This window comes from Haemorhous mexicanus, chromosome 4, assembly GCF_027477595.1.
Source record: "Haemorhous mexicanus isolate bHaeMex1 chromosome 4, bHaeMex1.pri, whole genome shotgun sequence".
NCBI classification, from domain to species: domain Eukaryota; kingdom Metazoa; phylum Chordata; class Aves; order Passeriformes; family Fringillidae; genus Haemorhous; species Haemorhous mexicanus.
The window spans coordinates 27758766-27770873 of record NC_082344.1 but is presented as its reverse complement, the minus strand read 5'-3'; the positions used below and the strand labels follow the sequence as shown (position 1 = coordinate 27770873).

At 37.1% G+C, this 12108-nt stretch overlaps 1 protein-coding gene across 2 annotated transcripts in view; it reads right to left on the bottom strand.

Annotated features, from left to right (window-relative positions):
* BANK1 (B cell scaffold protein with ankyrin repeats 1) overlaps positions 1-12108 on the bottom strand; it is a 136165-nt gene that overhangs the window by 90622 nt on the left and 33435 nt on the right. For both annotated transcript variants that reach the window (XM_059844182.1, XM_059844183.1), the window contains exons 4-6: positions 5948-6096; positions 4655-4793; positions 1972-2114 (exon numbers count right to left, since the gene is read on the bottom strand). In XM_059844182.1, coding sequence (XP_059700165.1) covers positions 1972-2114; positions 4655-4793; positions 5948-6096 — 431 coding nt within the window. The remainder of the gene's footprint in view (positions 1-1971; positions 2115-4654; positions 4794-5947; positions 6097-12108) is intronic.

Sequence of the window (12108 nt, the reverse complement as noted above, 5' to 3'; positions counted from 1 at the left end):
TTGCAAATATTTGTGAAAATCTTGAACTTTCCCTTGAATCACAGGGTCATATTGCTTTGATCAATAATTGCTATAAGCTTTTCTATTTTATATCAGATTTGTTTTCCATTGTGTTTGATTGTTACTTTGCATAGATAAATGACTATTGCCCCAGGGTACTTTCGCAAACAAGTCGATAGTCTCAAAGGTTTTAATTATCCTGGTTAAACAGAAGTTACTACTACTGTTGCTACTTGATGGGAATTCTAATTAGTATCAAGCCTGTTTTGTTTTTTCCTTTTGTGAACATATTTTAGAGATTAAGTTAAACTATGTTCTGTAAATTGGATCTTTATGATGTAGCTTGTTGACATTAAATCGGGAGCTCATTTAAAAAGTGTGCAGAAAAATTTTAGCTACCTAGGTAGTTACTGTATTGCAGTCTGAGGCCCAGCAGGTACCACTGAATGAGACACACAGGTATACTTACAGAGGAATTACCACTAGAATACTTTGCCACAGAGTAGGCATGTCATTGTGTTGACTGTAGAGCTTTCCCAATTAAGAACATTTTTTTGACATGAGTTTTTCAGTTACCAAAACAATAAAAATAACCATATAGCATTGTCACCTCATTTAAACCAACCCATGCTTATTATTCAGAGGAGTACAGGTGAGGAAATGTTAAACATACTTCATAACACTACAGCTGTATCTCCTGGTGTGCACTACTGCTCTGCACAGAATTATTTTTGCATTTGAATATGATTTGAATTGCATGTACTTTAATAAATATCAGTCATGCTAGTTAAACAAAGGGTCAAACTCCTGAATAGCACAAATAACTGTGGAAATATCTTGTGTGTTGCAGGTATCTAGGTTACCATGTTAATGATAAATTTTTAAATCATTATGGCACACTTCTTATGTATAGAGGTTTAAATGAAACCCTTCAGAGGCTTACTTAGATATACTTCAAAATACAGGCTAAAAAATTATGGATACCATAAAGAATTTAAGAACACATTTGTTCTCTGAGTTGCACTATTTTTCTTGTGCGACAGCCTGTTTTCATAGAACAGAAGTAACTTGTACTTGGAAGGAGCCTAGCCTCATCCTTAACAGAACACCAATAATGCAATACATCATATTTTATTAATACTTTTGTTATGAGTGTAATGCCTTAGGTGGTGGATAAGGTATATTTGTCACAGGAAAATGAGATTGTCTGCACTGGAAACACAATCTATTATTTTTGTTCTGGCTTTGCAACTACAATATAGACATTGTGAAAGGTCTGCTTGGGCTACCCACCATTCAATAAACGACACTTGAGATTCTGTGCTTTCTTAATATATGCTTTCTTTTCCTGTTACTTCTTATGTGCCACTGGGAAAGAACACGCTGCAGAGCACTGCAGTCTGCTGTGCTGATCTGAAACACAGCTCAAAACCTGATTTTTTCTAAATATATGCAAAAAATCTGCATGGCAACCAGCAAATCACATGAATGAGAATTCAGCAGCTGTAAATGAACTCTACATGAACAGCAACCTACTGCTTCCCATACAAGCTATACCAGAAAAATTTGGTTTGATGGTGAATGAATAATAACCTTCCAAATGTGGTTTAAGATTACGTGCTTCTATTGGTTTCAGAACATACAAAAAATAACACTTTAAATGGAGAGGGACTTCACTAATATTCGTTCTTATTTTCAACCTTTGGAGTGCAGCATATTTCTCACTGGGCATATACAGCACAGAGGATGTTTACATCACTCTCTAAACAAAAAAAAAGAACACGTAAAATTTGTTTTCTCTTGCCTGACTTGCTTACAACCAGACATCTCAGAGGCAGGCTTCTTAATCCTGAGCCTGCTACTGAGCCATTACAAATTACTGTGCAATCAAAAGATTGCATACTATCTCTTAGTTCATTAAGTCACTTACAGTCTATTTTTCTTTAATTAAAATTTGAGACATCAACTTACCTGACAAGTGAAAGCTATTGGGTCAGCCACTTTCTTTAAAATGGGTTCAATTTCCTCTAGTGCAGTATAGTATTCAATCTGTGCTGTCCTCTTAATGACTCCCCCACAGTAGACATTTACATATACAGGGCCAGCAGGAAAATCTTTTAAAAGAACAAATCAGAACACCAGCTGAAAAAATTTTACAGTCCCAGACCAGAAATCTCAGGGAATGAGTAAAAAACAGAGAATATCACAGAAAAACATAGAGTTGATGAACTGACTGGATTTGCATTTCACAGATGATTCAGCGTAGTCAGTTTTTTTATTCAGGTCTTGCAGTCTAACATCAGAAGCTGACAAAAGAAAATATATATCTTTAAATCTGTATAAAGCAAAGCTATTGTATTGCTTCGCATTAGAAAGGAGATGAAAACAGAATGCTTAAAATTTCCAACTGCCCTTTGGTAGACTGATGACCTATAATCAGCTCCCTTATCCTACATGTTAAGGAAAAGTGCATTTATCACAAATAGAGCAATCGCTATCCATCTTAAGAAACATTTTTCTTAATTTCAGTCAACGTTCTCAAAGTTGTATTTGAGCTAGGCTGCAGAAATTGCAGTATAATTAATCCATTCCAGTTGTTTACCTTGCAAAAGCCAAGGAGAGAGGCACTTGTAGTCTGTTACTTAGGCATGATTTGCTCTGTGTGTGCACCACAAGCCTATTTTATGAGCACATTTCCAACCCATTAGTGCTTGTTGTGCTGGGCATTCTGCTGGACCATACTAGCACAGTCTTCTTAAAATACTAACTCTGCCCACAAAACAGTGAAAAAAGGGGCAATTCTGAAAATGGAGAAGGGGAATAGGGCCAGAGAAACTAGACTAATAGTACATCACATTAAATCACTTAAATGGAAACTACCCAAATGTGGGCTTAAAAAAAAACCAACCAAACACAGCATTTCTCCTATAACATCAGATCAGATGGACCTAAAACAGGATAATTCCAGATTTCCACTTTTCCAGGTTTTAAAACAGAATAAACATCAAACACAAATGGTATATGAAACATAATTAAACTTAGCTACAGCTCTCTGCCAATTTCTTCATATTTCATTAACTTTTCACATTTTATTTCTTCACCTACTACAGAAACCTTTTTGTGATCAACAGTGTTCTCACCAAAATAAAAAAATTGGAAGACTCTTTTAAGATCTGTACAAGAAGAGTGCAGCTTTTGTTCTCTGAAACGCAGCTACAGATGAAAGTTCACTGTTCGTTACGTACTTTCCAGTCAGGTGTCTAAAAACAAACTCTCTGCCCCATCACAATGATAAAGAACTCTCAGCCCTTATGTGGCCATTGTCTCAGGACAGTGCTCAGGATGAAAATCTCAGAAACAATTAGGTTGGAAAAGACCTCCAAGATAATTGAGTTCCACTTCTGGTGGACCACCAACCTGGCAATAAGACCATGGCACATGTGCCACATGCAGTCATCTCTCAAACACTTCCAGGGATGTGACTGCTCCACCTCCCTATGCAGCCTGTTTCAATGTTCAACAAATGTTTCTGTGAAGAAATTCCTCCTGATGTCCAACCTGAACCTCTTCTGACACAGCTTGAGGCCATGTCCTCTTGCTCTGTCACTGATAGCCTGGGAGAAGAGATCAAATCCCACCTGGCACAGACTCCATTTAGGTAGGTTTTAGAGAGTCATCAGCCTTTTTCTCCAGGCAGAACAACACCAGCTCCTTCAGCCACTCCTCATGTGAGGTACTCTCCAGACCCTTCCCTAGTTCCACTGTCCTTCTCTGGACACAATCCAGCACTTCAATGTCTTTCTCAAAGTGTGGGGCCCAGAACTGGACACAGCACTCAACTGGTGCAGTCTCACCAGCGCTGAGTCACAGAATTACCAAAACATAGTTTGAAGAAGTGTAAAATTGCAGCCTATTATTGTATTATTTCCTCCTATCTAAGGACATATTGCAATAATTTTATAATAAAATCTATGTAAGCTCCTCTGGCAATTCACAGCATGCAGCCCAATAGCAAACTATACTCCAAATACATAGGTGAGAAACGTTTTAATTCTTGAGTCATATCAAGAATGGGGATAGGTGTGCCCCTTAAATCTGCACAGATCTTCTAACAGAGAAACTATTAAATAGTTGAAACTATTATCAACTAGTTATGGATGGAGCAATATAAACAAAACATTAGGAACTAGCAAAGATGAGTGATACAGAGAAATTACATGAATGTGAACAGAGAAAAGAAACTATTTCCTGCATTAGTAAGAATTATGGAGAAGAGAACAACCAGATTGACTACATTAAATATAAAATGACACATTTAGAAACAGAGTAATAAGAAAATAATAGGTTTGCATCTTATGGCAGTAATTTTGGAGACTGTTAATCTAATCAAGAGAGACTGTTTTGGAGACTGTTAACTAATCAATGACATTTTAAGACTGCCACCTGCCATTTAACCACAGAAAACCAATGTAATAGAACCTGGGTTCCCATAAATGACAAGGCCTTGTTTCTCTGCATTATTCAAAGTTGTGTGTGCAAAACTCACTTACAGGAAACACCCACAAAATAGCAGAAAGGGAAACTACTTATCAGAAAAAGTGAAGGGAGTTGAAACTTTTTAGTTTTTCTTAAAGGTAAAGAATATTTTTCTTACCTAGGGCTTTCACATATTTGACCTTCTTGTTCCAAGAGGCAGTTTGCATTCTAATTTGTTGATTATCTGTTATGAATTCAATTTCTAGAGTTTCTTCATCTATTTCCTCTTTCAACAGAATGAATATTTCACCAGGGTTCTACAAAATTAAAATATATTCCCATTAGTCCTGCAGAAAATGATACTGGAAGTGTAACATTTTATTGAAAGTATATTGAAAGAACTTCTTTTCACCAATAGCTTTATGCAAAAAAAATCACACTACCAGAATATGATGGTATCTTATTGCTTTCTTTAGTATTTCATAAGCATTCCTTTAGTGTTTCCTTTCTTACATGAAAGACACAAGTAACATAGTATTTTAAATTCAGCTTACATAAGAACATTTTAAAATAGTATTTTAAATCCACATGTAGGTGAATTGTTACATTTTCTAAGGCCCTTCTATAGCCTAGAAAAATGACATCCATCCTAATAAGAATAACTTAAAATACTTTAAACCCACATAACCTCTTCCACTAAGGTGACAGTAGATAGAAGTAGCAGCTGATGTGAGACAATAGCCCTCTACTACTTCCTGAACAAAGTCATTCCCTTAGAACTGTACTGATCTCAACAATGACATAACGTGCGTAAATCATCTTTAAAAGACAGACAGCAAACAAAATCCATGCGACTTTCTATGTGCACTGCAATCTCCATACTTGACTGTGGCCACTCACATGAAGGAATGCAGCGCTGGATTTTTTACTTCCTCCGTTTATGCTGTCACATGTTCCTCACACCCACTCTAAATAGAAGCACATATGAACATTTATGTCCACTGCATATGCATGCAGACACACACATATAAATATTTCTGATTTAATTTAAACTCAAACTAGGTCTGTGCTGACACAAGCCCTGTGTAATTCATGGTATGGGCACATATGCATGTACACATACACCCATCCTGGATTCTTGCAAGGACAAACCCACATCTCTCAAGAAGCGCCTGATTATTTGCTCCCTCTGAAGTATAAGGCCCACATGACAGTAATACTTCAACTTAAGCTGCAAAATAACTCTAAGAGAGCTGTCTCCAAATTACTTTACTTCCAAATCTTTTGACCGCAGCGTGGATGCAACACAAAGGCAAAATAAATCCCACTGCAGTCTAGGTGCACTCTCATTTTGGTCCCTTGACAATTTTGGAAACAAATAGCAGATACAGTATGAATGAGATTGCAGCAGCAGGAGGAGGAGAAGAACAATGACCGTTATCCCAAAGATTTTGGCATCCAGAAGTCTTACCTCACATGATATTCTTCTCGGAAGCACCAATATTGACTGCTCGTTACTTTCTAATCTTTCACAAAGTTCCTCTGTTTTAAAAGTGAAGTCTGTTTCTTCTGATGCTCCCCTGACATCTGACAAGTTAATATCAGAGATAGTGTGGTGATCTGAAATAAACAGTGTGAAATGAGAACATTGTTAATAATCCTAAACCAACAAAACATGGCAATGATGTGGTTTTTAATGTATTACTTGTATGGGACTTGGAGTCACATTAAGGACAGGACATGAAAGCCTGGAAAAATTCCCTTAATGTAAATGTGATGAGATGTCCTCCTTTGATAAAGAGTTTGCCTCTGAAGTTTTGATCCTGCAGTGTCATCAACATGTTTATGAAAAATCCTTTCCTTAGGATTTTTTCCTCCTGGGAAACGAGAGGCCTCGAGAACAAAATGCAAACAATTCTTTGCTGCTGTGGAATGTAACAGGTGGATCTGTGATTGGTGTCATTTGGTTGTTCCTAATTAATGGCCAATCACAGTCCACCTGTCCAGACTGTCTCGGTCAGAGAAAAACCTTTGTTATTGATTCCTTTTCTATTCTTAGAAGCCTTCTGATGAAATCCTTTCTTCTATTCTTTTAGTATAGTTTTAATATAATATATATCATAAAATAATAAATCAGCCTTCTGAAACATGGAGTCAACTTTCTCATCTCTTCCCTCATCCTGGAACCCCGGTGAACATTGTCACACTGCAACCTTGATTTACATGAACAGGCTCTGCACATATGCTTTGTCTTCCTAAAACAAAAAGGGACATAGCCTTTAGACTGATAGTCCGTTCACAAATAGTTGTGAACAGCAAAGTCAGGGGTATCACCCAGTTCTGTCGTCTCAGAATGCTCCTATACACTAGGATAAAACAGGATTTTTACCACTCTTCCTTTCTTTATATGCAAAGAAGTACATGCTATATGTTTACAACATCAACCCACCTGTCTAGAGGAAGCATTTACATGAGGGCAGTGATACCTGTAACATGGTACTATGACAGTAGGCACAGATTTCTCTGGCACAGATTCCATGACCTTTGGCTGCCTAAATGGACAAAAGGATGGGTGGAAGCCATACTTTTTTTTTTTTTTTTTTTAATAGGATAATCTGTGTTTGGAAATGCTATGCCAGTTATAAAGGTAGCTTGCAGTCAGTTTCTTTTCTGTTTGGCTGTAGCAGAAAAGGTCCAAGAGCCTTTAGTGAATATAGTGAATCCTTCATCACATTGCAGAATTTTAATAATGAAAAAGAACTACCAACTAACCACATCTGCAGAGCTCTGACTAAGCCTGGGTTTTAGCAAAGGTATCCTTTACCTGCTATGTCTCAGCTGTATCATCGCTCCTGCTTTCCAGACACTCTATTACCCTGTGTGAAACACTCCCGCCACCCATCTCAAAGGACTGCAGCAGCTCTTCATCACAGAGGATTAGTCAGTATACTGCAGTTGCCTTGTTAGGTTATTGATATCATTTCATGCAGTCCAGAGTTTAAAAATCTAGACTGCCTGGTGAGACAATACCCTGAGAGACATCCACACTGTCTTGTATTACTGTAAATTATGAAACACAGTCAATTACATTCAAGGATACAAGGAACTTTTGAGGTACATATTTTCCTCTTAAATGGATATAGAATATTAAAATAAATTAGTGACGGGCAGAATGCAGAACAGTAGCAATTTGGCTTTGCTCAAAGAAGTACCACAGCCATTTTGCACTTTGAAAAGGTGCCCAAGTGACTGAGGTACACAAACCATACAGTGCTCCTAAGTGGCACAGAAACCTTTCCAGACAGTGTCAGTACTGGCAACCTACAATTAGCTTTCTCAATTCTTGCTTGCCTTTACTTCCCCCATATGCACCAGTTCATTGGATACAGAATATTTTCTTGCCTTACCAATCCTGCCTTCCTTAAGGCATAGATTTAACAAGGTACCACTATAATAAATGTGTCTGCTAAATGCAGCTATGCCACGGTATCCTATGTAGAATCTTTTTTTATCCAGGGATATGCCTTAATTGTTGAAGGAAGGAAGGAGGGAAGGAAGTCAAATGTCCATGATTCCTTAAAGAAGCTGAAGTTTCCTTCAACATCTAATCTAAGTTAAGCAGGTTCAATAACCATCACTAGCTAGTAAAAACTGCCCATCCTTCTCCCACTTATATTCTCATGCCTTCAAAGCAAAATAATTCTGAAATAAAGCTGTGAATTCAGCATAGATTGTTAAAATTACACTGAACCTACATGTAGATGTACTTTACTAAAATAGCATTAATTCCATTTGCTTTAATTTACTTTAAAAATTAAATAGGCTACACTGAACAAAGGCTATTCTGTTTCTGAATGAAAATCCACACACAGTTCAATGAAGTTTAACTAATCCAGCTCAGAATACAAGCACAATAATTTCTCTGGTTATCACAGTGAAAATTAGACTTTATTTAGCCCTGAATTCTTGCTGAGGAAAACAGTTATGATATTTTACAGCAGCCTTACAGTACCTAAACAGGGCCTACAAAAAACATGGAGAGAGACTTTATACCAGGGCATGTAGGGAGAGGACAAGGGGGAATAGCTTCAAACTCAAAGAGGGTGGGTTTAGATTAGACATATTAGGAAGAAATGCCTTACAGTGAGGGTGGTGAGATACCAGCACAGGTTGCCCAGAGCAGTTGTGGATGCTCCATACCTGGCAATGTTCAAGGACAGGTTGGATGGGCTTCGAGCAACCTGGTCTGGTAAAAGGCGTCAATGTTTATGGCCAGGGGATTGGAACTAGATGGTCTTTAAGGTCCTGTCCAACCCTAACCTTCCTATGAACCTGTGATTATGCATGTCCACAGCACATATTTTGGGAATATATTCACATTTTAGGTTATTCATAAATCTTACATACACAGAATCCACTTCAGAAGATAACTTATATGAGGTACATGCTGCTTCTGAATTTTTTCTGCCACTTTAGGCAAAGGAGTCTCGCAGAGACAAGAAACATTCCACTATCAGATTGACAAAATGAAAGGAATGAATAACAACTCTGGAAGGCACTGGATTCTCAGATGTCAGCCATCTGTCAGTGAGTGTTCTTCAAGGATCACAAGGATGCATTCTAATCTATGTAAAGTTCATGACAACTTTATTTCAACAGTCTGCACCCTACTTATAAAGATGATAGTCACTTTCACCTTTTAATGCCAATAATTCATCTACTGAGAACATTGATCCTATTGCTAATAAGTTGGTTTAAATTAGGATAACATTTTTCCCCTGTTTGATTGCACTTTAATATTTTTAATATGCCTAGTGACATCTAAATGCAATATCAGAACTTCAACCCAGTCACTAATGTGATAGCACAGCTCTCCCAATAATAGACAACTGATAAATGTGGCTCTTACATCAAAGACTTGGATATTTAAGAGGATTAGGATTCCCCTGCTGACTTGAAAGTGGCTATCAATTTGTTGGCTAAAAACCACCAAGCAAGACCTCCTTCATTAAATGTAAGGTCTACCTGACAATCAATGAACCATGTACAACAGTCCAAGAACCACCAGGATTTATATTATCACTGCAATACAGGCACCAAAGTTTGGAGCCACATCTCCAGCCCTCAAATTCCTAGAGGCAGCTGCACACAATCTGTCCCAAAATGTGGAACATGAAACAACCACATGAAATACTATTTGTCAATGCTGAACAAGCTATACACCAGAGATCAAGCAAGCCTTGGCTTGTTGGCATTAACAGAAACAAAGCAGCTCGTAAAGGTATTGATACTACAATAATGAGACTGTAGTAACACAAATGGAGCAATGATAGACAATATTTCTTTTATGTAGGCAGAAGGTGTGCCAGATGTTCAAGTTTTTGAACATTTAAATTTTGGACATTTTCATTATTTTTCTTCACTACACTCTTGATTTAACCTGAAAGCAATGGCTAAGGAGCTCCACCAATTCCTGAGGCTTTCAGAAAAATTCAGAATTTCTAACTGAGGGTGAAGATTTTCTTAAAAGAAAAATAAAAGGAACGTCATTATTATGCTGGACTATGTAAGAGAGAGGATTTGTTAAAGGGTATTTGTTGTTTGGTGAATGTGTTCCTTTAATGTTTTATATAATGATGACCTATTAGTGAGGTTTCTAAAATGTAGCAGTAACAATTAAAATAATTGATGAATAAAACTGGACCCTTTCTTGTAGGATCAAAGTATAAGAAATTATTAACTATATCCAATGATGCATAGACAACACTATGAGCCAGAAGCTAAAAAGAAAGGAAAAATCTATTACAGTCTTCCCTTGAGTAAACAGGGCAGAACTAATGGGCATTATCATCTATTATAGTGGGTAATGCTTAATTTTCATCAGATTACTTTTGTTGGCTTACTTTTGACAAATATCTGCTGCTGATGGCCACATTGAAAGGACTGATCTTACATTTGCATTCATTTTAAATATTAAAATATAACACACATTTACTGTAACTTAATTGGAGACAGCGCAGATATTTTCAATTTCACTTCAGTCTTCTTTCCTGATTCACGTAACTTCAATACATCAACTCGGTATCTTTTACATAAGACCCTTTGGAACATGTTGTTACATTCAATTGAACATTTTGAACTAAATTCATGGAATAACTTTAAAATTGTACTCCTTTACGTACATAAACTGAGAAATTTTCATAATGCATCTCAAGTCTCCTGTGTATTTAACAACTAATGCTTCACCACTGCTTCTAAGCAACTCTCCTGCCACATCTAACTTCCCCCTCACCCCCAAATTCAAACCTTTCAAATACACTCTTCAGTTATCCTTACTGCAGCCTACATGAGAATTAGAAGTGTTTTCTGTCTTTGATTACTTGGTAGTTGCTGCATGTTTTGAGTCAACAATGTATGTGACAGATTTAGGGCATTAAAAATAGCAGAAAACAAACTTATGAAAGATTTATGTGTTTTCTAAGGCTACCCATGAAATGAATCTCTCCATTAAAATTAGGCTGGTTTCACAAAAGCAAAATGCCTGCTAGCTTTACAAATTTCAGCTCTTCATCAAGTTTTGCTAAAGCAATGCCAGCTGAAGAACTTGAAACTGCAATACAAAAGAGGTCCTCAATTAGATCACACATCATACATGAGAAATATGGGTAAATCAAGTTAGGCAGATGACAAGGAATGGGAAGTTCATCTAGCTGTGTGGCCACCTGAAAGAAAAGTCAGGGTGTTCCAGTGTCAACGATTTTTAAAAAAGAGGATTACAGCAGATCCTTTAAGTGCAGGAGACATCCTGTGTAGTATGGTAGGTGCACTCTCCAGCACAGTATGAGGTAAAGGCAGAGGTGGTGCCACTGGGTTCTGTGAGGTATAACTGAAAATGTTCCCATGAATAAGTGACTTCCTTGCAATCCAGAAGCCTGAAGTCAAATGGTTCTGTGAGTGCCCAGCAGAAATATGGTTTAAAGAACCATACAGGAAAAAATGAAGTAACTGCCTGTAACGTGGGAAAAAAAATCAGGATTAAAAGACATATGCACATCATGATGTTCTTGCAATTCACCACAAGTTTATCTTAGATAATTATGAAAGCTAATCCTGTTAAAGTGTGGGCATCTGTAAATGCTGTATGAGCTCAGCAGAGAGTGAAGCAGAGTGGGACTGAAAGGGAGCCTCTAACTGTACAAATTGCTCTATAAATTACCTGAGAAAGGCTGCGAGAAACAGGGAGGCAGAAAAACATCCACCACACTGGGCTTCTTTCAGTGGGACTGTGTTCCTTGCATGAATGTGGGATTTATTCATTTTTACCATGAGCACTCTCTAAGATATTATTTCAAAGCAAATCCCCTTTTCTGCTCTGCTGAGGGTTTCTTTTACAATAGCGAGAGAAGACTTAGGAATGAAAAGGTTTCCAAAAATCACAGAAAATTATTAATACGTACTCAAACACAAAAATGTCTGACTTCAGTCTTAATTTCTTTCATTTGTTTTCTATGATGAATAAATTCAAAACCACGATAAACATGTTTATTAGTGAACAAACTTTAAATAATGCTTCTCTCTATGTTGAGAGAACTATCTTTTGCAAATACACTGACAGTTATTTTTGATTTTCTC